At 43.1% G+C, this 26,674-nt stretch overlaps 1 protein-coding gene across 5 annotated transcripts in view; it reads left to right on the top strand.

Moving 5' to 3' along the window:
- The window catches only part of LOC135519370 (band 4.1-like protein 5), a 47,361-nt gene that overhangs the window by 16,577 nt on the left and 4,110 nt on the right, over positions 1-26,674 (top strand). For all 5 annotated transcript variants that reach the window (XM_064944559.1, XM_064944561.1, XM_064944557.1 and 2 more), the window contains exons 12-21: positions 3,528-3,697; positions 4,934-5,040; positions 8,079-8,097; positions 11,520-11,556; positions 11,765-11,889; positions 19,516-19,676; positions 21,686-21,777; positions 22,781-22,909; positions 23,146-23,210; positions 24,663-24,782. In XM_064944559.1, coding sequence (XP_064800631.1) covers positions 3,528-3,697; positions 4,934-5,040; positions 8,079-8,097; positions 11,520-11,556; positions 11,765-11,889; positions 19,516-19,676; positions 21,686-21,777; positions 22,781-22,909; positions 23,146-23,210; positions 24,663-24,782 — 1,025 coding nt within the window. The remainder of the gene's footprint in view (positions 1-3,527; positions 3,698-4,933; positions 5,041-8,078; positions 8,098-11,519; positions 11,557-11,764; positions 11,890-19,515; positions 19,677-21,685; positions 21,778-22,780; positions 22,910-23,145; positions 23,211-24,662; positions 24,783-26,674) is intronic.

Raw genomic sequence — 26,674 nt, 5'->3', positions numbered from 1 at the left:
CAGGTCCTCCGAGAGAGAGAAAGAAGGAGAGAATTAGAGAACGTACACTTAGATTCACACAGGACACCGAATTGGACAGGAGAAGTACTCCAGATATAACAAACTGACCCAGCCCCCCGACACAAACTACTGCAGCATAAATACTGGAGGCTGAGACAGGAGGGGTCAGGAGACACTGTGGCCCCATCCGAGGACACCCCCGGACAGGGCCAAACAGGAAGGATATCAGCTCTTTCCCTCCGGCATCTGTGGCATCCACAGCCTTTACAGCAGCTAGCACTCCTTTAGACCAGGCTGTCGAGCTGTTAATAAATAATGTTGAAAGACCCCCCGCCCGCCCGGAAGGGCTAACGAGGCTTTGGCACTGGTTGTCTTTCTGTCTGGCAACTACACACTGCCGAACACCTGGAAGTGGGAGTTCACTCTATGGTCAAAGATACTTCACCTACCTTGTCAAGATGTTTTCAGACATCTGAAGTAATTTGTTGTGTAGATACAGTTATACGCTATGCCTCAAACCCAAATGTTTTGGGAAAGAACTGAATGAGGTTTGTTTGAAGCAGTATTCAAAGGAATCCTGCAATACACAGTAGATGGATGTGACTCCTAATATTCTGTAGTGCTGCGACATGTACAGTATGTAGACGTGATGCCTTCAGGTAGAGAGGAGGAAAGGCTAGACAGTGTTGTAATGGGGGACAGTAGACTAATTAAAATCATTACTAGTTGTTGATGGGGACTGCTGCTCAGCCAATTTGACAGCTGACCACTTGGAATGTGTTGCACCATCGCAATGTGGCCCGGGTCTTTACTTTGGGACCACTAATCTCTGGTGTGTGTGTGTCCAACACTGGACTGCACATTCTCGCTCTCAAAGGTATTCTGGTTCTCATCTCCCGAGGTCTTTGTTTTGACGTATTAATCCGCCCTGTGAATGTATTCTCTTTGTGACCCTGTTCCTGTCTGAATTAATGAAGCACTATTAGCAGAGCACTGAATAGGGTTGGTTAGCAGCAGAGTAGAGCACTGAATAGGGCTGGTGAGCAGCAGAGTAGAGCACTGAATAGGGCTGGTGAGCAGCAGAGTAGAGCACTGAATAGGGCTGGTGAGCAGCAGAGTAGAGCACTGAATAGGGCTGGTGAGCAGCAGAGTAGAGCACTGAATAGGGCTGGTGAGCAGCAGAGTAGAGCACTGAATAGGGCTGGTGAGCAGCAGAGTAGAGCACTGAATAGGGCTGGTGAGCAGCAGAGTAGAGCACTGAATAGGGCTGGTGAGCAGCAGAGTAGAGCACTGAATAGGGCTGGTGAGCAGCAGAGTAGAGCACTGAATAGGGCTGGTGAGCAGCAGAGTAGAGCACTGAATAGGGCTGGTGAGCAGCAGAGTAGAGCACTGAATAGGGCTGGTGAGCAGCAGAGTAGAGCACTGAATAGGGCTGGTGAGCAGCAGAGTAGAGCACTGAATAGGGCTGGTGAGCAGCAGAGTAGAGCACTGAATAGGGCTGGTGAGCAGCAGAGTAGAGCACTGAATAGGGCTGGTGAGCAGCAGAGTAGAGCACTGAATAGGGCTGGTGAGCAGCAGAGTAGAGCACTGAATAGGGCTGGTGAGCAGCAGAGTAGAGCACGGAATAGGGTTGGTTAGCACCAGAGCAGAGCACTGCTGAGAAAGTTGCTACTCTGCCATAACTGATTAGGACACGAGAAGGAGTTTAATGTGCCTTGTCGAGGCCTGGTGGAAAATTGCGCTAATGAGGAAGTTATTGGGAACTGCAGGGCAAGCAGCCTTTCTCTGCATGGCCATGAGCTGATTCAAATGAGGGAAACACGGGGAATAGGGTTGTTGTATATTGTCAAGTTCATCCACATCGGTGGGAAAGAGGAGACCTACTGTACTAACCAGTTCTTATTGCACACTCAGCTTGTCTGGAACCATAACCAATCAGGTAACTTCTTATGGCTTGGGAGCGGTATTGAGTAGCTTGGATGAATAAGGTGCCCAGAGTAAACTACCTGCTACTCAGGCCCAGAAGCTACGATATGCATATTATTTGTAGATTTGGATAGAAAACACTCTAAAACTGTTTCTAAAACTGTTTGAATGATGTTTGTGAGAACTCATATGGCAGGCAAAAACCTGAGAAAAAAATTCAACCGTGAAGTGGGAAATCTGAGGTTTGTAGTTTTTCAACTCTTTGCCTATCCAAGATAGTGTAAATTTGGTCCGATTGCACTTCATAAGGCTTCCACTAGATGTCAAGTCTTTAGAACCTTGTTTGATGCGTCTACTGTGAAGGAGGAGAGAATGAGAGCTGATTGAGTAAGAGGTCTGCCAGAAGGCCATGAGCTCATTCAGGCACGCTCCTGTGAGAGGTAGCTGCGTTCCATTGCATTTCAATTCTCCGGTTGAAATATTATTGAAGATTTATGTTAGAAACATCCTAAAGATTGATTCTATGCAGTGTTTGACATGTTTTACGAACTCTAATGGAATTTTTTTACTTTTCGTCTGGCCTGCGCGTCGTGAATTTGGATTTGTGAACTCAAAGCACGAACAAAAAGGAGGTATTTGGACATAAATTATGGACTTTATCGAACAAAACAAACATTTACTGTGGAACTGGGAGTCCTGGGAGTGCATTCTGATGATCATCAAAAGTAAGTGCATATTTATAATGCTATTTCTGACTTCTGTTGACTCCAACATGGCGGATATCTATGTGGCTTGTTTTGGTCTCTGAGCGCTGTACTCAGATTATAGCATGGTGTTCTTTTTCGGTAAAGCTTTTTTGAAATCTGACAAAGTGGTTGCATTAAGGAGACGTTTATCTAAAGTTCCATGCATAATTCTTGTATCTTTTATCCATGTTTATTATGAATATTTCTGTAAGTTGATGTGGCTCTGCAAAAACACCAGATGTTTTGGAAGCAAAACATTACTGTAACCAATGTAAACTGAGATTTTTGGATATAAATATGAACTTTATCGAACAAAGTATACTACATGTATTGTGTAACATGAAGTCCTATGAGTGTCATCTGATGAAGATCATCAAAGGTTAGTGATTAATTTGTTCTATATTTCTGCTTTTTGTGACTCATGTGTTTCTCTGTGACGAGATACTGACCTAACATAATCAGATGGTGTGCTTTCGTCGTAAAGCCTTTTTGAAATCGGACACTGTGGTGGGATAAACAACAAGTGTATCTTTAAAATGGTGTAAAATACTTGTATGTTTGAAGAATTTTAATTGAGATTTCTGTTTGAATTTGGCGCCCTGCACTTTCACTGGCTGTTGTCATATCGATCTCGTTAACGGGATCTCAGCCGTAAGAACTTAAAAAACATGTCTACAACCAGGCTCATTTTTCCCGTCTACCATATGCTGTTTTGGGGCTCTATTTTTTTCTTCGGGAATAAACTTTAGGCCATGTGTGTCCTACCAGTGCTTCATGTAAGTGTGTTTCGTCTGTCTCCTGTTGCTGTGACACAAAGTTTTGCTAATGCTATGTTCCTGTCTGTCTCCGTCTCAGGGTAAAGAGCAGGAGCACACGTTTGTGTTCCGTATGGACCACCCCAAGGCCTGTAAGCACCTGTGGAAGTGTGCTGTGGAACACCATGCTTTCTTCCGGCTCCGCGGCCCGGTCCAGAAAGGATCAGCACGCTCCGGGTTCATACGCATGGGATCACGCTTCCGCTACAGGTAGCTACTGAACAGCGTGTGTGCGCTCTGCTTAGCGTTTGCTCTGCTTAGCACGTGCTCTGCTTAGCACGTGCTCTGCTTAGCACGTGCTCTGCTTAGCACGTGCTCTGCTTAGCACGTGCTCTGCTTAGTGTACATCTAACTGGATTCAGTCCACACTGCACAAGTCTCCACACAATTTTTATAATGCATGTTTCATCAGCTTATTAAAATTCCAACAATTTGCACACACGACAAATCCTCAGATTATAATTTTAATAGGACTCAACCCACCATATGCTCTCATTAATCTGACTGTGCCTAATGAAACTCGCTAAACGTCCAACATTCACCTTGGTCCGTTGTGTAATAATAGCTCGTCTTGCTGCAGTGTACACTACGCACTGCCAAAGCAGCAACTGCAGGCTCTCTCTGGGGCCTTGTTATTTCAAGGTGGGGTGTTTCTAGTTGGATGGTTACAGAGTTCAGCAGGGGTCAGTCCCGTGTCACAACACCTTGTCGAGGAGTTGAGATCTGAATGCCACCCTGGGGGTATCAGGGAGGGGACTGGTGCACCCTCTGTGTTTATTTACACCAGCAGTGGTTACAACAACACTAATTCTCTGTCTACTCAACTCTAGTACTTGGCTATATTCCATATGGCCTGGTGTGTTTCCATCCTGACCATGTGGCATGACCAGTCAAAACTCTGGACTTAACGTAAACCATTCTCATCGATTTAAGGAATCTTATCGCTTGCTGTTTTCATGTAGTCTTTTCTGCCTCTATCTGAAGTTTCTTCCACAACTGAACTTGACTCCAATAACCCTCTTTTTCCTCATTACAATTACATGTGTTTTGAATTCATGCTTTCTCTTCAGCTGGATCTAGCTTAGGATTTTCATTATGTTATTCCCTTTGTGGATCCTGAGCCCCAACAGAAGTTCCAGTCGTTATCTGAATCAGTCCTGGTGGTCTGATTGCAAGGGAGGTCTAACCTCCCTATCTCTGCCTGTTTTCAGTTTGCGCTGGGCACTCACTGCCTGACTGTCCCCTGCCTGCTGGTGGGTTGGTTGGGTTCGCTCTCATTCCCCCTCCCTGTGTATTGTTCTGGGTTGTATTCACTAGGAAAGAAACCAAATGAAATGGGGAGGGGACTACCTGAACTTGTCCAAAATTAAAGGCTTGTTTACCTCTTCCCTTTGCAAACCATCTTGCTATGGTGTGCACTAATGAATATGACCCTGTTGTCCCCAGTGGAAAGACTGAGTACCAGACCACCAAGGGCAACAAAGCCAGGAGGTCTGCATCGTTTGAGAGGAGGCCCAGCCGACGCTACTCCAGGAGGACCATGATGAACCGGGGTGGGTGTATACATGTTTTATACAGTATAATATACTGCTTAATATACTGCTTATGGGTCTTTCTATAAGCTAGTGAGGATTTCCTACACCGGACAACTTGTTACAACTGTTGATAAGTCATTCATAATAATTAGCCAATACTTTTTAAGGTCATTCCATGAATATATGAGGGGCTCATAACTATATTCTATACAATTCAAGAGTGGATTTAAAGCCTGTTTAACCCTTTTGTCATGGTTGGTGTCTTGATGGATTTGTATGACATAAAACATTACTTTTCTGTCCTTGCATTTATGGCAGTGTCAGTTAAATCATATACAGTGCCTTGCGAAAGTATTCGGCCCCCTTGAACTTTGCAACCTTTTGCCACATTTCAGGCTTCAAACATAAAGATATAAAACTGTATTTTTTTGTGAAGATTCAATAACAAGTGGGACACAATCATGAAGTGGAACGACATTTATTGGATATTTCAAACTTTTTTAACAAATCAAAAACTGAAAAATTGGGCGTGCAAAATTATTCAGCCCCCTTAAGTTAATACTTTGTAGCTCCACCTTTTGCTGCGATTACAGCTGTAAGTCGCTTGGGGTATGTCTCTATCAGTTTTGCACATCGAGAGACTGAAATTTTTTCCCATTACTCCTTGCAAAACAGCTCGAGCTAAGTGAGGTTGGATGGAGAGCATTTGTGAACAGCAGTTTTCAGTTCTTTCCACAGATTCTCGATTGGATTCAGGTCTGGACTTTGACTTGGCCATTCTAACACCTGGATATGTTTATTTTTGAACCATTCCATTGTAGATTTTGCTTTATGTTTTGGATCATTGTCTTGTTGGAAGACAAATCTCCGTCCCAGTCTCAGGTCTTTTGCAGACTCCATCAGGTTTTCTTCCAGAATGGTCCTGTATTTGGCTCCATCCATCTTCCAATCAATTTTAACCATCTTCCCTGTCCCTGCTTGAAGAAAAGCAGGCCCAAACCATGATGCTGCCACCACCATGTTTGACAGTGGGTATGGTGTGTTCAGGGTGATGAGCTGTGTTGCTTTTACGCCAAACATAACGTTTTGCATTGTTGCCAAAAAGTTCAATTTTGGTTTCATCTGACCAGAGCACCTTCTTCCACATGTTTGGTGTGTCTCCTAGGTGGCTTGTGGCAAACTTTAAACAGCACTTTTTATGGATATCTTTAAGAAATGGCTTTCTTCTTGCCACTCTTCCATAAAGGCCAGATTTGTGCAATATACGACTGATTGTTGTCCTATAGACAGTCTCCTACCTCAGCTGTAGATCTCTGCAGTTCATCCAGAGTGATCATGGGCCTCTTGGCTGCATCTCTGATCAGTCTTCTCCTTGTATGAGCTGAAAGTTTAGAGGGACGGCCAGGTATTGGTAGATTTGCAGTGGTCTGATACTCCTTCCATTTCAATATTATCGCTTGCACAGTGCTCCTTGGGATGTTTAAAGCTTGGGAAATCTTTTTGTATCCAAATCCGTCTTTAAACTTCTTCACAACTATATCTCAGACCTGCCTGGTGTGTTCCTTGTTCTTCATGATGCTCTCTGCGCTTTTAATGGACCTCTGAGATGATCACAGTGCAGGTGCATTTATACGGAGACTTGATTACACACAGGTGGATTGTATTTATCATCATTAGTCATTTAGGTCAACATTGGATCATTCAGAGATCCTCACTGAACTTCTGGCGAGAGTTTGCTGCACTGAAAGTAAAGGGGCTGAATAATTTTGCACGCCCAATTTTTCATTTTTTGATTAGTTTGAAATATCCAGTAAATGTCGTTCCACTTCATGATTGTGTCCCACTTGTTGTTGATTCTTCACAAAAAAAATACAGTTTTATATCTTTATGTTTGAAGCCTGAAATGTGGCCAAAGTTCAAGGGGGCCGAATACTTTCGCATGGCACTCTTAAGCATTACTCAGCAAAATTAGACATTGACCCAGTAAGAATCCTGAATCTAGCTGTCGGACAGTTTTTTTTGGGGGGGTGGGGTTGTGGAGATCTTAGAAATGCAGTGTAACTACATTTTGTGTCTCCTTATGTTTTGGGGTGGAAACTGTTTTCATTGGCTCACAAATCCAACATGATGTTTGCGTTTGTAAAATCGAATGCGTTTAACTGAAAGTCGCCTTAACTTGATACTTAACCTAGATACTGGCATTAACTTGGTTCTTCAATAATGATGCATAATACTTATTGGATGCGCATTTGGTGTCCAGATATTTTTTTGAATGACAGTCAAATGATGAACTGATTTTGTGATAGCGCTGATTTTAGTGAGGGATGTTCAAAATATTTTGGCATCATTCGTTATGCAGGTGAAGACAGTTGTTCCTGGATCCCTAGAGAATTGATGTTGATTATCTGTTGTCTACTTGATTTACAGCAGGGTCTCGTTAGATTAGACAGAGAAAACAGCAAGTTAATTACTTAATATTTTCATATGTTTTTGTGCCTCGGATTGGACACCGAGGCTACTGTGCGCAATTGGGTAGGATAGACTGCTTTTCCTATTAATTATTGTGGATATAATGGCGACCCATTACATCGCCTAGTGGGCTTATTCACATGACCTGGTAATAAATAACAAATACATGTTTTCCATGTTACACCTGCAATTTTAAACAAGGGGCTTGAAGTAGCCTACTTGAATTTGGAGCTCAGAAATTCAATTATTGGAAAAAAAAAGCCTACCTTGATTTCAAGCACTAAATTGAGGAAAAGTAATTTTTCTAGCCAATTTACAAGTTCTTCTTTTCCCTCATAATTATCTGTGATTTCATTGCTGATTGTATTTTGTGAGAGATGTGGCCACTTGTTTGTTTCCTGCCGCTTCAATTGAATAGTTTTGCTCTACTCTGTACACGTGGAACTGCATGAAAATCCTTTTGATTTTGTTACAAACTTTTTTGAAACGTTTATCCCAGTGTTACACACCGGCTACATTATTTATAGAAAGACCCTTATACATCATACCTGACTAATTTTGATGTTCTTTCTCATATTATTTCCCAGGAGCCAACAAGCCCCAAGAGTAAGTACTTTTATTTTTTCAAGAACTTGATATTTGGAATGGGCACTGATCAGTGAGTAATCTCTTCCTCTAGCTGTTTGTTATGAATATCTCTCCTCTGTCGTTGTAAGACTTGACTCATCTCAGTGTGATTAACATGACACACACACAGAGTGAGAGACGCGCGCACACAAACTATATCGGAGTTCTTCACACACGGTCTGTACCCCTCTGGTGTGTAACCTCCTCCAGACTTGCCTTGCGTTGGAAGTCTTTATCTCTCCTGTGTGCTGGGGGAGGCGAGCACTGGTTATCATCACAACCACACATCGTATAGAGTGAGGACTGCGAGAGCTGTCTGCCACAAGAAGTTCTTGCTCTCTGTACAGTGTGTGATCAGCGTGCATTGTTTTATTCCCAAGATTTCTTTGTGTGTGTGTGCTGCTGTGCTCTTTCAGGAAGTTACCTTTTTTACATAGCAACAGCAATAAAGCATTGTGAGTGAAATGTGTACATGTAGAAGCCTAAGTGTTTTTGTCTGTTAGTTTTACTCCAATTTTATTCATTTATTTAACTCTTATTTAACTAAGCAAGTCAGTTAAGAACAAATTCTTATTTACAAAGATTGCCAAACCTGGACAACGCTGGGTCAATTGTGCTCCGCCCTATGGGACTCCCAACCACGGCCAGTTGTGATACAGCATGGAATCGAACCAGGGTCTGTAATGAGATGCACTGCCTTAGACCGCTGTGCTACTCGGGAACGCCCAAATTATTACTATTAGGGAAGGGTGGTAGGGTTAGGGTGAAATAATAAAGGAAAATATATATATAATATAGTTATATAGTTGAAGTTCACATACACTAAGGTTGGATTCATTAACTTGTTTTTCAACCACTCCATAAGTTTCTTGTTAACAAACTATAGTTTTGGCAATTCGGTTAGGACATCTACTTTGTGCATGACACAAGTAATTATTCCAACAATTGTTTACAGACAGATTATTTAACTTATATTTCACTATCACAATTCCAGTGGGTCGGAAGTTTACATACACTAAGTTGACTGTGCCTTTAAACAGCTTGGAAAATTCCAGAAAATGTCATGGCTTTAGAAGCTTCTGATAGGCTAATTGACATAATTTGAGTCATTGGAGGTGTACCTGTGGATGTATTTCAAATCCTACCTTCAAACTCAGTGCCTCTTTGCTTGACATCTTGGGAAAATCAAAAGAAATCAGCCAAGACCTCAGAAGAAAAAATTGTAGACCTTCACCAGTCTGGTTCATCCTTGGGAGCAATTTCCAAACGCCTGAAGGTACCACGTTCATCTGTACAAACAATAGTGCGCAAGTATAAACACGATGGGAACACGCAGCCGTCATACCGCTCAGGAAGGAGACACGTTCTGTCTCCTAGGGATGAACGTACTTTGGTGCGAAAAAGTGCAAATCAATCTCAGAACAGCAGCAAAGGACCTTGTGAAGATGCTGGAGGAAACCGGTACAAAAGTATCTATATCCACAGTAAAACAAGTCCTAAATTGACAACCTGAAAGGCCGCTCAGCAAGGAAGAAGCCACTGCTCCAAAACGGTTTGCAATTGCTCATGGGGACAAAGGTCATACTTTTTGGAGAAATGTCCGAAGAAGACCATCCCAACTGTGAAGCACAGGGGTGGCAGCATCATGTTGTGGGGGTGCTTTGCTGCACGAGGGACTGGTGCACTTCACAAAATAGATGGCATCATGAGGAATGAAAATTATGTGAATATATTGAAGCAACATCTCAAGACATCAGTCAGGAAATTCAAGCTTGGTTGCCAATGGGTCTTCAAAATGGACAATGACCCCTCAAAATGGACAATGACCCCAAGTATGACACCAAATTTGTGGCAAAATGGCTTAAGGACAACAAAGTCATTAGAGAGGCCAGATGGATGCCGCCACTCAGTAAAAGGCACATGATAGCCCACTTGGAGTATGCCAAAAGGCACCTAAAGGACTCTGACCATAAGAAACGAGATTCTCTGGTCTGATGACACCAAGATTGAACTCTTTGGCCTGAATTCCAAGTGTCACGTCTGGAGGAAATCTTACATTACTCATCTCATATGCGTATACTTTATCTTATACCATCTATTGTGTCTTGCCTTTGTCGCTCGGTCATCGCTCATCTTTATATGTACATATTCTTATTCCATCCCTTTGGATTTTTGTGTAGCTGTTGTGGAATTGTTAGATATTACTACATCATTTACATTTACATTTAAGTCATTTAGCAGACGCTCTTATCCAGAGCGACTTACAAATTGGTAAATTCACCTTCTGACATCCAGTGGAAGAGCCATTGTCAGAATTAGAAGCACAAGCATTTTGCTACACTCGCACTAATATCTGCTAACCAAATTTGTGACCTATGAATTTGATTAGAATGTTGTTTTTTTTGCTGGCACCATCTCTACGGGGACGCATGGTGGTGGCAGCATCATGCTGTGGGGATGTTTTTCTGCGGCAGGGACTGGGAGACCAGTCAAGATTGAGTCAAATATGAATGGAGCAATGCACAGAGTGATCCTTGATGAAAACCAGCTCCAGAGTGCTCGGGACCTCAGACTGGGGCGAAGGTTCACCTTCCAGCAGGACAACGACCCGAAGTAAACAGCCAGGACAACGCAGGAGTAGCTTCGGGACAAGTCTCAATGTCCTTGAGTGTCCCAGCCAGAGTACCGACTTGATCTGATCGAACATCTCTGGAGAGACCTGAAAATAGCTGTGCAGAGGCCCTCCCCATCCAACCTGACAGAGTTTAAGAAGGTCTGCAGAGAAGAATGGGAGAAAATCCCCAAATACAGGTGTGCTAAGCTTGTAGCGTCATACCCAAGAAGACTCTAAGCTTCAATCACTGCCAAAGGTGCATAAACAAAGTATTGAGTAATGGGTCTGAATACCTTTGTAAATGTGATTTATTTTTTATAAATTAGCAAACATTCTAGCAACCTGTTTTTGCTTTGTCATTATGGGGTATTGGGGGGGCAATTTAATCAATTTTAGAATGCTGTAACCTAACTGTGGAAAAAGTCATGGAGTCAATACTTTCCGAAGGCATTGTCATGTGACAATTACGTAGTCATGACATCATTGCTAACTAAATACTGTGATTGATAATGCTCACTTCACGTTGATTGTCATGGCGACGAGTGATTAATCAAAGGCATAGCGCTCTGCAACATTGCATGCCAAAAACATGGGTCCTCTATAGCAGCCTTGACATGGCAGCCATGTCTTATAGTGAAAGAAAAGTGTGATGTGATATGCTTCAAGGTTATCAACGTAAGCTCTTAAGGCTGAAAGGTTAAAGGGTTACGCTGTTAAAACAATATGACCATTTACTGTTTTAGTGACTGCTCTCTCTCGTCTCCCACCTCTCTCCTCTCTTTACCAGTCACAACAATGGAGTGAACCCCAACAAAGACACTAAGGTATGTTGCGTTTCTTGAACCCGACTGAGACTAGTTTCCCAAACACATTAAGCCTGGTCTTGGACTGGGAAGTACTTTCTATGGAGAACTTAAAATTGAAAATGCTTTTTATTCTAGAATGAGGCATAATCTGTGTTTGGGAAATTGTCCTTTGGACTCTCACCCATGATCCAATGTCCTAACCCCTGTCCCTCTGTTTCTCCCCCAGCCACTCCACATCAGAAGCCCCTGGTCTCTTCCTGTGGTCAGCCCTGCTCCCTCAGTCTCAACCAGCAGCCCCATGGAAATCGAAACCCTCCCGAGGAGTCCTGGCGGTGGCCAATCAGAGAAGAGGTGAGCCACTCGCTGCTCTAATGCCATAAGAGCGTTACGCTGCCTAATCTGTCCATCCTGCTGTCACTTGGTAGTGCGTGGTTGACAAGGAGCTTGCATCCCAAATCACACCCTGTTCCTATATAGTGCACTACTTTTCATCTGGGCCCTTTTTTTTTGTCACATACACTGGAAAGGTGCAATGAAATGTTGTTTTACTGGGTCAGCCATAGTAGTATTGTGCCCCTGGAGAAAATTAGGGTTAAGTGCCTTGCTCAAAGGCACATCAATAGGTTTTTCACCTTATCGGCTCATTTATGCGAACCAGCGACCTTTCGGTTACTGTCCCAAAGCTCTGCCCTCTAGGCTATCTGCATGCCCAAAAGTAGAGGGAATAGGGTGCCATTTGGGATGCACATAAAGGCCTAGTGCCTGCTCTGCTCTGGGACAGCTAGTGACCAGACAAAGACCTGAGCCGTGTTCATTCGGCAACAATTGGAGGAAATTGGACTGCAACAGGAGTGGGACTACCTGGACTTGTTCAATAAGATTGAAAAATGTTTTGAATCGTTTTCCATAGCATGCCCTAATGAACATGACCATGGCTGCATTATGCACATCCTGGAGCTCTCAGGAAGTAGGGTGGTGGTGGTTTTGTGGGAGTGTCTGTGTATATATGGGGTACAGTGAGTGACTAGAATGTGAATTGTGTGCATGTTTGGCAGTTTGCTCTGATACTGAGCAGATGGCTAGTGGTGGTAGTCCTGCTACTGCTGCATTGCTGGTGGCCGTGGCCCCCGCTGGCTTGGCAACAACAAACTCTCTCTTCTAAGAAATACCTCATCCCTTTCCTCAACCCCCCTCTCTCTTCTCTTTTAAACATTATCCCCAGAGGATTACTGTGCAATGAAAGGGGGTCTGCTTTCACTTCCTGAAATGTCTGCATTTCCTGTATTTGGTTGACTTTGAAGCTGTTCTCTTTTACGTAAAATCAACATTTTAAAGCTCTACTTTTTGTTCTAGTATGATGATGTACTGAAACCAAACAGGCCTTTTCTTAAGGCAAGGTATGTACCCTCCAAGTTATCTGTAGATTTGCTTCATCCAATCAATTTCTCTGGGCATTCTGGGTCCTATGATTCAGGACTGGTGACTGTCTCTCCTGCGGTAAACAAATAATCTTCCATCCATGGTAATGGTTGCTCTCTCTGCATTGATCCTCTCTTCAATACCAACCCAATCAGTGTGGACATCAGCTATGCCAATACTCTGGTGGGCTTTTTCCATGACCACCACTTGTCGTGGTCTACTAATGCTACTTCTACTCCCTTTTTGTAAGTGAAATTACATTTTGCTCCCTGTTATTGTCTCAGTACCTGGCTCGGATGCACTACATGACCAGAAATATGTGGATACCTGCTCAAACATGTAATTCCAAAATAATAGTCATTAGTGGAGTTGTTTAGTGAGTCTGCCAAATCAGAGGCAGTAGGGATGAACAGGGAGGTTCGGTTGATAGGTGTTTGAATTTGATTATTTTCCTGTCCTGCTAAGCATTCAAAATGTTACGAGTACTTTTGGATGTCAAGGAAAATGTATGGAGTAAAAAGACAATATTTTCTTAAGGAATATAGTCAAAAATATAAAAAGTACAGATACCAAAAAAATACTTAAGTAAAAATACTTTAAAGTAATAACTTAAGGACTTTGCACCACTGCTCTTCTGGGAAGGCTTTCCACTAGATGTTGGAAGAGTGTTGCGGGGAGTTGCATCCATTCAGCCACGAGCATTAGTGAGATCCGGCACTGATGTTGTGGAAGATTAGGCCTGACTCACCGTCGGCGTTCCAGATTCATCCGTCGGACTGCTAGATGGTGAAGCGTGATTCATCACTCCAGAGAATGCGTTTCCACTGCTCCAGAGTCCAATGGCGGCGAGCTTTACACCATTCCAGCCGACACTTGGCAGGGTGCATGGTGCTCTAAGATTGTAATATAGCAATGACTGAGGAAAGATACATGTCAGCCTCGGCCTATAATAGCTTAATTCAATCTTTGTGCATATTTCATGACTCCGACCAAACAAGCATGAATCGCTCAATGTCAACAGGCGATTAGAATTTAAAGTTTACTGAAGGCCTGGAGATCTCTTCAGAATCACTTCCAAGGCACTGAGGCGATCAGGTCAGGTGGTGGAAACTGAAATCCTCCTGTGATCTAGGCTAATTCACCATCAGTGGTAACTGGAAGGCCTAGCGTCAGTTCTGTGTACATGCATGTAGCCTAAAGTGCATTTGGAAAGTATTCCGACCCCTTGAATTTTTCCACATTTTATGTTTCAGCCTTATTTTAAAATTGATTTTTTTTTTTTTTTAAGTGGTTTTCCCCCTCATCAATCTACACACAATACCCCATAATTTGTATTTTATTTTACCTATATTTAACTAGGCAAGTCAGTTAAGAAAAAATTCTTATTTTCAATGACTGCCTAGGAACAGTGGGTTAACTGCCTGTTCAGGGGCAGAATGACAGATTTGTACCTTGTCAGCTCGGGGGTTTGAACTTGCAGCCTTCCGGTTACTAGTCCAACCACTAACCACTAGGCTACCCTGCCGCCCCTGAGTGTTCATAACCTTTACTGGGTACTTTGTTGAAGCACCTTTGGCAGCAATTACAGCATTGAGTCTTTTTGAGTATGACACTACAAGCTTGTCACACCTATATTTGAGGAGTTTCTCCCATTCCTCTCTGCAGATCCTCTCAAGCTCTGTCAGGTTGGCGTGAGAGTGTTGCTGCACAGCTATTTTCAGGTCTTTCCACAGATGTTTGATCAGGTTCGGGCTCTGGCAGGGCTACTCAAGGACATGCAGAGACTTGTCCCGAAGGCCACTACAATCGTTGTCTTGGCTGTGTGCTTGAGGTCGTTATCCTGTTGGAATGTGAACCTTCACCCTAGTCTGAGGTCCTGAGCACTCTGGAGCAGATTTCATCAAGGATCTCTCTCAACTTTGCTCCGTTCATCTTTGCCTCGATCCTGACTAGTCTCCCAGTCCCTGCCGCTGAAAAACATCCCCACAACATTATGCTGACACTTGGCATTCAGGCCAAAGAGTTCAATCTTGGTGTCATCAGACCAGAGAATCTTATTTCTCATGGTCAGTCTTTAGGTGCCTTTTGGCAAACTCCAAGCGGGCTGTCAAGTGCTTTTTACTGAGGAGTGGCTTCTGTCTGGCAACTCTACCATAAATGCCTGATTGATTGTCCTTCTGGAAGGTTCTCCCATCTCCACGTAGGCATTCTGGAGCTCTGTCAGAGTGACGATCGGGGTTCACCTCCCTGACCATGTCCCTTCTCTCCCGATTGCTCAGTTTGGCCAGACAGCCAGCTCTAGGAAGAGTCTCTAGGTGGTTCCAAACTTCTTCCATTTCTTCCACACTGTGTTCTTGGGGACCTTCAATGCTGCTTAAATGTTTTGGTACCCTTCCCCAGATCTGTGCCTCGACACAATCGTGTCTCGTAGCTCTACAGACAATTCCTTCTACCTCATGGCTTGGTTTTAGCATTGTCAACTGTGGGACTTAATATAGACAGGTGTGCCTTTCCAAATCATGTCCAGTCAATTGAATTTACCACTGGTGGACTCCAATATGAAGGATGATCAATAGAAACAGGATGCACAGGATGTAATTTGCAAACATTTCATTTGTTTTCACTTTGTCATTTGAAATTGATAGGAAATTATAATTGAATCCATTTTAGAATAAGGCTGTAAAATGAAGGGGGGGAGATGGCTTAAAGAAGGATTTTTTTTAAAGCATTGAGATATGAATGGTGTGTGTGCCTTTTTAGAGGGTGACCTGGGCAAGACAAAATATTTAAATGTATTTGAACAAGTTATGGTCGTAAGTGCCAGTCACACCGGTTGTCAAGAACTGCTGCTGCGGCTTTCAGGCTCAACATATTCCCAGGTTCCCGTGCAAGTCAGTTATGCTATTTTCAGGTCTCTCCACAGATGATGTGCCTAGTTAAATAAATAAAATGTGACACAACTGTGGGAGTCAGCATGGACCAGTGTCCTGTGGAACGCTTTCAACACCTTGTGGAGTTCCATGCCCTGACGAATTGAGGCTGTTCTGAGGGCAAAATGGGGGTGCAACTCAATATTAAGAAGGGGTTCTTAATGTTTTATATACTCAGTGTATCTATATGTCGCCTATTATACCTCTGACTGAAGCAAGGTTTTCAAGGGGATTGTACAGTAATTGTACAGTAATGCTTTTTAATGGCGACTAAGTAGTAGAATTTCAGTATTTTAGATCAGTCAGTGAAATGATTTACTGGTAAATGCTATACCTTCAATTTAATGTGTTCTAACAGCAGCTGTGGCCACAGTACAGTGGAAGGTGGGGAATTCAAATGAATAAATGAGGCAGTGATTTGGCTGGAGCTCTGACGTAACAAAGCATCTGATCATGTTTTTCGACCAGGACCGGAGCACAGCGTTTAAGGACTAGCATCATGACTAATGTTTAACGATAAGGGTTTCAGAGGTTCGAATTTGTTTCGGGGGGTTTTGTTCCTTCCTGTAATTTCGATAATCTCTTGTATTGATTCATATTGAGAATTTGTTTGTTCACTTACTGGCAATTAAGTCGACCTGCTAGACACATTCCTTAAGTTCTTTGCTGACTGCTTGGTGCTCCTGACTTTACTTTGGAAGATATTCAAGATAATGTTGTTGAGGATTCACAAGTAAGTAATTAGATGTAGGAAAGGGCCTGTGTTCAGTTTTCAAGCCCTAAGAAATGGAGTCTTACAGAAGCATTGGAGTTGCAATGAATTTGGTCATTAGGTTAAATCCCCCTCACCCCCAACCGGTGGTTGATTCTGCATACTACCCTCAATTGACCCTCTTCTCTCACCCTCAATTCACCTGCACCGCCCACTCACTCATCTTTTCCACTAACCTAACCAATGCATGACAACGCTTCTGCATGCCAACACAGCAAGCACATTTGTAGCTCGCTAGCTACAGTAGCTCCATGTTTGCTTCAGCCTGGTTTTAGTTTATTTGATGTCAAACTGTCCAACATGTCTCTGTTTGACGTGTTATGTCACCTGACTCCCCATCTGTTTTCCTGTTACCTCTTTGACCTCAGTTTCCCACTCAATTATACACATCATCCACCTTCTATAGTACTGGAAACATGTTATGAATTCATACCCCTAACATAAGCCGGGTTAATATAGCACCACCGGCATGCAATTATTTAGCTTCTCTAGAGGTTAGCCTAATGTCTGGTTATTAAGAATGTAGTATTTCCCCATTTTTGAGTTGACTGAAGTGCTTGTTATGCGGCATGAGAAACGCTGTTCACTCACATTGAGTTTGTAAGACTGTCCACATTGGTAGATGTATTCTGTCATTTGCTATGCAGTGCTTCCATTCCACTGACCTAGTTATGAAGGTAACACACACTCTAAAGAATGAGTAGATTAATCATATCTCCTTTAGATCGTAATGGAGTGATATGTCACAATATCATGGTTGTGAAGGATGTAGGGACTTTCCATCAATTCAGAGGTTAATTTTGGCCTTTTCAACAGCAATGGTGACCGTGTCATTGTTTCCAAACTCATTCTCGATGCTGTCGTAATATTATCATGTATAGAAAGGCTAGCTTCAGGACATCCAGTTGACCTCTGTCTTGTACTTCATCACATAGTTTGCGGAAAGAATAGTCACACACAGGGGATAGTCACTGAACACCTAATACACCAAGGCAGGTTAAGTCCTATTCTGTACGTTCTGCTATATTTCTCCTCTCCCTCTCTATTCCACACTCCCCTTTTTGACTTTTACAATCCTCCCATCTTGTGTTAACCGTGCTATACCTCCTCACCCTATTTTCCTTCAACTTTCTGTCCAGGCCGCTCCCCCCTCTCACCACCCAATGCTGACCCTCTCCTTCTCCTCCTGGAGGTGGGTGGGCGGACACCACTGGACCTTGTCACAACCTTTCCCCTGTCTCACCCACATGTCTCACTAGGACCCTAGCCTAATCTTCAACAAGAAACAGACCAGACAGAGCTCTCTGGCTCTGCGCTCGGGTGACGCCACACTACCTGGATTTGTTTACTCCCTCGTATACCACCTCCTCACTCAACCACTGAAACGTATCACACCCCTCCCCAGTGACACTGTCCAGGGCCGGCAAGAAAGATTGACAATAACCAGCCTGTTGACAAGAGGCAAGAGGAGAGAGCATGAACCCACTGGACCACTGTTCTGTTCCATTATAGACAGACATCCATCTCTCTGAAGAATGACTTTATTATCCAGGGATATTAAATGTTCCTTTTTGGCCTTCACTGCCCCAAGCAGTTGGTTCTTTGTTTTATTTCATATGGCTGTCTTTGTCTTGTCTTAATCATCCAAATATTTGATTTAACCCTCATTTTATGAGTTTTTTATCTATGTTGGTACGTTTTATGGATCTGCACACATTTCTAATGTCTAAATCTTGCCTTTTCTGTGTTGAATTAATGCACAAATTATGAATACAGATAGATGGAATAAAACTTTTAATAGTGTATTTTTTGTTCCTAGCTGGATAATTTGAATGTTCTAGTATTTCTATATGTTGACACTACTGGTACTTTCACAGCTCTACCAATGAAGATTTATTTTTAATTAGCTTCCTGTTTACATTGTCATGTGACCAAATATTGTCTCTGTATTGTACTTTGAGACCTTTGATAATGAATAGCATCTCCTTGTGAGTAGGCAGTTTATGGTTTCAGTGTACTCATTGCTTAAAAAAAAAAAAATGTTTTATTATGAGTCCTGTTTGGCTGAAATATGGTCACGCTGATCCCTGGGGGCTAATTATTAGCAGCAGACAGCATGTTCTTTACCATGAGGGAGGGAGCGAAGGTGTCTCTAAGAACTGAAACCAGTTCTATCAAAGCCTCTTCTAGCCTGTAATCTCACTGCAGTCACTTATGGAATGTGGCTCACTAGCTAGTACACCTCCCCCACTCTATACTCCCTCTACCCCTCCAACACTCCTCTCATTCCTGTCTCCCTTTCCCTCCCAAACTGTGAGAGAGATTTGTATGAATGAGGCCCATGTCATCTAACATGATGCCTGGTGTGTCAGGTCTACATGTCTTAAGACAGTATGTGTGGTAATATTCTTCTCAGCATTCATCAGGTCTTTGTCCTCCGGCTGCAGCCCGAGTGTAAGCTACAGTCTACCCTGCCGGAGTTTAGCAACAAAGGTTTCATGTCACAATTCCAGGTCCTCTTTGATGGAAGAAACATGCTATTTTGTAATTCCCATACAGTGTATTCTTACTTGCGCTAATTTGGGGGCTGATCAAGCAACTGTTGAGTTACAGTCGTAGTTATGGATATGGGGGCATTTCTTTCATCCATTTTTAGTTGAGTAGGATCCAGGGTGCTGAGCCTCATGCACTGTCAGTATGACAAACTCTTCAGTCTTTGTCTTCCAGAGTGTTCAGGTAAGTCATTCTCATGTTAAGGCCCTGTCACATGGCCAGGAAAAACCTCTGTCCCCTATATGTTGGTGAATCAATGTGTGTTTCTGTCTATCCTCATGTCCTGTCCTCTCCCCCCTGCAGCATGCCACTGCCCCACGTAGCTGATCTGCTGGAGACGTGCGTCGATGATGTCATCCGGACGCCTGTTCCCATGGCGACAGCAGGCCTGCCTGAGGAGGCGGGGCCAAGCATGGCAGCCTCCGCCTCCAGCCTCACGGCAGACGACACAGTCTCTCTTGCTGGTGAGCTTACACACACACCGACAATAGTCATGCAAATACTAAGCTTATTGTAGGTAACCGTAGTAGTTACAACCACCATTAAAAAGTACTCCCCCTTGCAAATTAATTTGTTTGGTAAGGTTGTATAATGTTAAAAAGAGAACTGCCTACTGCCTACCAAAGGCATCTTTTGTAATTGGAGGCTAAGTACACCAGAAACCGTAAAAAAAAAAAAGATATATATATATATATAATGTGTATATATATATATACAGTGCCTTGCGAAAGTATTCGGCCCCCTTGAACTTTGCGACCTTTTGCCACATTTCAGGCTTCAAACATAAAGATATAAAACTATTTTTTTGTGAAGAATCAACAACAAGTGGGACACAATCATAAAGTGGAACGACATTTATTGGATATTTCAAACTTTTTTTAACAAATCAAAAACTGAAAAATTGGGCGTACAAAATTATTCAGCCCCCTTAAGTTAATACTTTGTAGCCCCTTTACTTTCAGTGCAGCAAACTCTCTCCAGAGGTTCAGTGAGGATCTCTGAATGATCCAATGTTGACCTAAATGACTAATGATGATAAATACAATCCACCTGTGTGTAATCAAGTCTCTGTATAAATGCACCTGCACTGTGATCGTCTCAGAGGTCCGTTAAAAGCGCAGAGAGCATCATGAAGAACAAGGAACACACCAGGCAGGTCCGAGATACTGTTGTGAAGAAGTTTAAAGCCGGATTTGGATACAAAAAGATTTCCCAAGCTTTAACCATCCCAAGGAGCACTGTGCAAGCGATAATATTGAAATGGAAGGAGTATCAGACCACTGCAAATCTACCAAGACCTGGCCGTCCCTCTAAACTTTCAGCTCATACAAGGAGAAGACTGATCAGAGATGCAGCCAAGAGGCCCATGATCACTCTGGATGAACTGCAGAGATCTACAGCTGAGGTGGGAGACTCTGTCCATAGGACAATAATCAGTCGTATATTGCACAAATCTGGCCTTTATGGAAGAGTGGCAAGAAGAAAGCCATTTCTTAAAGATATCCATAAAAAGTGTCGTTTAAAGTTTGCCACAAGCCACCTGGGAGACACACCAAACATGTGGAAGAAGGTGCTCTGGTCAGATGAAACCAAAACTTTTTGGCAACAATGCAAAACGTTATGTTTGGCGTAAAAGCAACACTGCTCAACCCCCTTGAACACACCATCCCCACTGTCAAACATGGTGGTGGCAGCATCATGGTTTGGGCCTGCTTTTCTTCAGCAGGGACAGGGAAGATGGTTAAAATTGATGGGAAGATGGATGGAGCCAAATACAGGACCATTCTGGAAGAGAACTTGATGGAGTCTGCAAAAGACCTGAGACTGGGACGGAGATTTGTCTTCCAACAAGACAATGATCCAAAACACAAAGCAAAATCTACAATGGAATGGTTCAAAAATAAACATATCCAGGTGTTAGAATGGCCAAGTCAAAGTCCAGACCTGAATCCAATCGAGAATCTGTGGAAAGAACTGAAAACTGCTGTTCACAAATGCTCTCCATCCAACCTCACTGAGCTCGAGCTGTTTTGCAAGGAGGAATGGGAAAAAAATTCAGTCTCTCGATGTGCAAAACTGATAGAGACATACCCCAAGCGACTTACAGCTGTAATCGCAGCAAAGTATTAACTTAAGGGGGCTGAATAATTTTGTACGCCCAATTTTTCAGTTTTTGATTTGTTAAAAAAGTTTTAAATATCCAATAAATGTCGTTCCACTTCATGATTGTGTCCCACTTGTTGTTGATTCTTCACAAAAAAATACAGTTTTATATCTTTGTTTGAAGCCTGAAATGTGGCAAAAGGTCGCAAAGTTCAAGGGGGCCGAATACTTTCGCAAGGCACTGTATATATTGAAAGTTACGAATGGGACTATGAAATGTTTTCAATAGTTAGATTTTCTCTGTGTGCTCCACAAGGATTGGTGTTGGTATGTGTGCTGTGAGTAAAGACTGTTTGTGTTTCTCCCACAGAGGCGGCAGCGCGGCTGAAGCAGCTGGAACTGGACAGTGCCCCACTCCCTGTCCCTTCCAGAGCTAACGTCAATCTCAACATGAACAACCAGGTCAGTGCACTGAGCTGGGTGTGGGAGAGGAAAAGAGCAAATGGAAGGGCTATATATTCTGCCTGCCCCCTGTGCTCAAATGCACAGCGACATGCATACTGGGTACATACACTCTTGGACTCATGCACACATTACCGGGGACAAAGCCTGCTTAATGTCACTCACGCGAGCAGCGCTGCATTGTAACATATGGGAACGGGAGCCGAGAGCTGCATGGACAGTCTCTGGTGGGAGTGGGACAGTTTGTCAAAACAAAAGCCTATGTGTGATATTTGATTTTGTAGGTAAGGGCAGGGGGTTTGCCACTAGTTTTAGGGTCCCATATGCTGAGGTAAACAGTAGGTCACTATGACAGGCTAATGTATAGACACAATGGCAGACAGGGAGCACCCCAGTAGGGAGTAGGTGGGGCTGGGGTGGCGAGCCATTGTATGCCAAGGGGGGAACAGTGTATCTGACTGCTCATAACAAAGCTATTGGTAATTTAAAGATGTTTACTAAAGCGTGACACTTCCTCATGTGTGTATATTAGCAAGGTATGGCTAGTTTTAGGTACTCGTTTTCGACTCAGGTTCGCAAATAAGCATTTTCTGAAATAGTTGCCGCCCCAATGTGGAAGGTCAGACGAGATGTGAAGCTCAACTTCCTGCCTCCTCTCAGCCTATCTGACCTCTCGTCTGTAAGGTTACTATGTTTATTTATCCTGAGGGAGGTGTAAGGCAAAGGAGACCTTTTATTTAACTAGGCAAGTCAGTTAAGAACAAATTCTTATTTACTTATTTACCTTGTCAGCTCGGGGATTCGATCTTGCAACCTTTCGGTTACCGGCCCAACACTCTAACCACTAGGCTACCTGCCGACATAACTACAACCTTTCCATTGTCCGTCTGTGTGTTTGTCTGCACGTTTTGTGTGCATGTGAAATCCCCCCCCCCCCCCACACACACACACACACACACACACACACACACACACACACACACACACACACACACACACACAGGAGGACGTGGTGAAGCTCACAGAGAAGTGTCTGAACAGTGTTGGCAGCAGCCCTGTGCTCGCTCCACTGCGCCCCCCAGAGGACCTGAAGAGCAACATCCTTAAAGCTCAGGCAGAGGCTGCTCTCAAGGTACTTTACTGGACTCTAGCACTCCGTCTGTGGACACTAAGAAATTATCTTGGGTCAACATCGAAATTGCATAGGGATGCTTTGGATTCTTAGATGTAAATGGGGTTGTGTTGTATAAGTGCTGTAAACCCTTGGATTTTGAATACTGCTGCAATTTTATCTTTGAAGGACACGCAACCAGGCATATTGATTCTTGTAGCCCTCTCCTCGATGTACTGATGTTCTATATGTTATAGGGATCACTGGAGGAGCACGTTGTGATCGGGGACAAGAACACCAACCTACAGGAAGCATCAGCCAGGTGAGTGAGGTCACAAAGACAGTACGGTTGTGTTCCGAGTGTCTACCCTTCACGCAGAAATGTGCAGTGTTTCACTCCATCTCATGCATTAAGAGCATTGGACGACCAGACTTTATTGTACATTATTTGATGAGAAAGGAAACACCCATCTTGGAATGATGGGTGCAGCAGGTAGCCCAGCAGGAAGTTTGGGCCAGTATGAAAAGTCACTGGTTCGAATTCCAGAGCCAGCCAGCGGGAAAATCTGTGTCCTTGAGCAAAGCACTTTACCCTCATCACTCTGGATAAGAGTCTGCTAAATGGCTAAAATGTAAATGGGATGTCCCTGAGCTACCCCAACACTCCACAGCCAGCCTCAGCCAATCAGAACCTCCCTGTCCATTAGCGGCTAGAATATTAATGAGGACTCTTAACATAATTCTGTTATGACAATAATCCCTGACTCAACAGCTCATTCCCCGGGGTTGACCATTTATCTGTGGGGTGGGACTCTTGTGGTTGATACAGTAGTGGTTCTTCCAGCAGCTATTCCAACGTGATTTTGTATGGAGGTGAAGAATATAGGTTGACCACACCGCTCGTGTCGCGTGCGTTGTAAAATAAATTTAGAAATCTGTTATTCAATTATTGCATGTTATTCAATTATCGCGAGCGTCTTCGTTGCCAAGGGCTAAAATAGAACTCCTTTCTATTTCTGACGCAGATCGCGCTGCAAGTCTTGCCTCTCCCATCCTCCTCATTGGTTTATAGAAGCAGGTACCCACGTGCCATCTCCTCATTGGTTATACCCACATGGGTGATTGAAAGACGAACTATGTTGCCGGTCAGTGTAGTAATACTATGAAAGTTTAGATGCCAATCACCATATAAGTTCAAAGATGAAAAAGCCAGGAAAGGGGAGGTGACTATAAACGATTCGATTGACCGTTTTATGTGTGTATTAATTGGTGGAGTAGAGGACCTTGTGCATTTCAGGTAAAATAACAACTCAATGTTTATATCCCAGGACAAATTAGCTATCAACAGCAAGCTAGCTAAATAGGACAAATTAGCTAGCAAGTGCAAGCTATCGAGCTAAATTGCCATGCATGTTTAATGCATTTCGACCTGTTCCCAAATGAATGTAATTGTTCCGAGTTTATTTTGACCTGCGTGTCGTGATCACGTTTGGTGGAGGGGGACAAAATAAACGTATGCACGATGGCGCACGCGCGCAGCCGGGTTTGGGTTCCGTGTTAGTCTGAAAGAGTTCAAACCTAACACTTCAAAGCAAACAATGTACACAACAACAAGAATCGATGCAGCTTTTGTGTCCAGTGTGACTCGCCAAACTGAAACTGTGACTCGCATTGAAAATCTCAAATAGCCTATACAAACAGGGAATGTTGAATGTTAGGCTGAGTGTTGGTGTGGTATAGATCTGTCCAAATGTCCATTGCTCGTCTGTCCCAGGCTGAAGGTGCGTAGTGGGCGTATGGGCAGCAACTCGTCCCTGTCTCTGACTGGACGTCCTGAGAGACATGAGTCATGGGACCTGCTCAAACCCATGCTGCTGACCAATGCTGGGCCAAGGTGAGACTGCCATTTGAAAGTTTTGTAGGTGTTTTGGGGGGGATTCAATGTGTTCTTGCTTAATTCTTCTTGAAGTGCCTTTGATGGTTCCTATGGGATGCTTATCGCCCTGTGTAAAATGATGAATGGAGGGAGGGAGTGGGCCACACCCAGATTAGAGGGGGCCACCTGTCCCGTGTTCTCCCGGCCATAAGGTACCACAAGGCAGCCTCAGGACAACAGCTCCATCTGAGAGAATCATTTGAGGAGATATACTGTATATTACCTTGTAGTTTCTAGTAGTGTTAAAGAGTACTCTAGGACTGGAGTGGGAAAACACGGTGGTAAGCTACTAGGTGGCAGAACTCAAGACAAAGCTGTTGTTTTTACACAGCTCTCTGCTGCCTTCTGGAGTAGCATGGGAGTCATGTGTGTCCATGTCACATGACTAAATTCTGCCTTGATACATGTCTTTAGAGGTGTGCATCTTTCCCTTTTCAAGACGATCCGATTTGTATGTAGATACATGGGCTCCGATACATGTTAGTTTGTAACCATCGTGTTTGTGAGTCATTTTTCCATGGAGGGGTCATAATGGTATCTAGGCCAAACTGTTCGATTATGTGAGAACGATTTTCAGGATGTCTCATGGTCCGACAAACACTCTAGCTCTGTCACCGTTCAGCGCAGATGCGGAATTCCGACATCGACCGATGCAGTGGATTGAGAAGCATCCAATGCAACAACCAGTTTTTTTTTTATATCTCTAGTTTAAACTGATTTTAATGGGGATTGTTTAATATGCTTATTAGATTTCCGCTGGGCGTGGACAAATCGACTCTAGGAGGTTAAGTGTTTGAGCTAGTAATGTATCCATATTTAATCGTTTACAAATTAGCTATGACATAGCTAGGGTTGCAAAATTAGCAGTACATTTTCAAAGTTACTGGTATCAGTCATTTTGGTAATTAACAACAAATATTTGGCAGTTATGAATACATTGGTAAGTTATACTTGAATAACTTTAAAATGTAGTATTAATTTTGTATACATGTCCATGAGTTTCTACTAGATAGAAAATAGCAGTAATTAATGACTAAAGCATTTAATCAACAATGGCATTATTTTCTATTACTCTGCAACTCTTCCAACTATTGACTTTTTCACAACTGCCTCCATAATATTATTTAATTATTTCATATATTTTACACACAGAGAGCCAGAGATAAATAGACACCCGTGATAATCTGTAGTATCCAAAAAGGCCACTATATGTCATTTTATGAACTTCTAAATAAACCTTTAAAGTTACCAGAATTCTGAATGTTTCCATTTATTACCCTCCTTTTGCAACGCTAGACATAGCCAATGAATATATAGCAAAACTTTGGATTTCACACCCATCTCAAAATTAAATGCAATTGACCGTTTGGAAGTTTTTTTACGGAGCTTATTTTCTCCTTCCACAATGCAGTGTGTCTCGCAAAACCAAATTGCTGTCCTCGTTATGAAATTATTAACTTGACCCTGTGTCTCTAATAATGACCATATACACTGACTGTTTTAAAGCAAAACTACCAGAACTATTGCTGATGGTGAACCTGAACAATCACAAAATCAATTGTAAGCCCCGTTCAGCAGGTATAGCAAGATGAGTCGTCTCAAGCAGCTTGCTTTTATTTGGGTAAAACACCATTTTCAACAGCAGATAGTTAACACAAAACCTAGCAAATTACAGGTTGTCACTACTAATAAGGCCTAATATCGCGCAAACCATTTTAGCATATGAATGTTGGAAGTGCCATGCAGATGTGCAAGATCAGGAACAGGCCACCTAGCTCGTATTGGTCAGCGAGTGAAGCTGTTTGACCAGGCTACTGATATTGCCTGGGGTTGTTCGTCATGCAAAAGGA

Source organism: Oncorhynchus masou, chromosome 29 (assembly GCF_036934945.1).
Source record: "Oncorhynchus masou masou isolate Uvic2021 chromosome 29, UVic_Omas_1.1, whole genome shotgun sequence".
Classification (NCBI taxonomy): Eukaryota; Metazoa; Chordata; class Actinopteri; order Salmoniformes; family Salmonidae; genus Oncorhynchus; species Oncorhynchus masou.
This window is presented reverse-complemented; position numbering and strand designations above follow the sequence as displayed.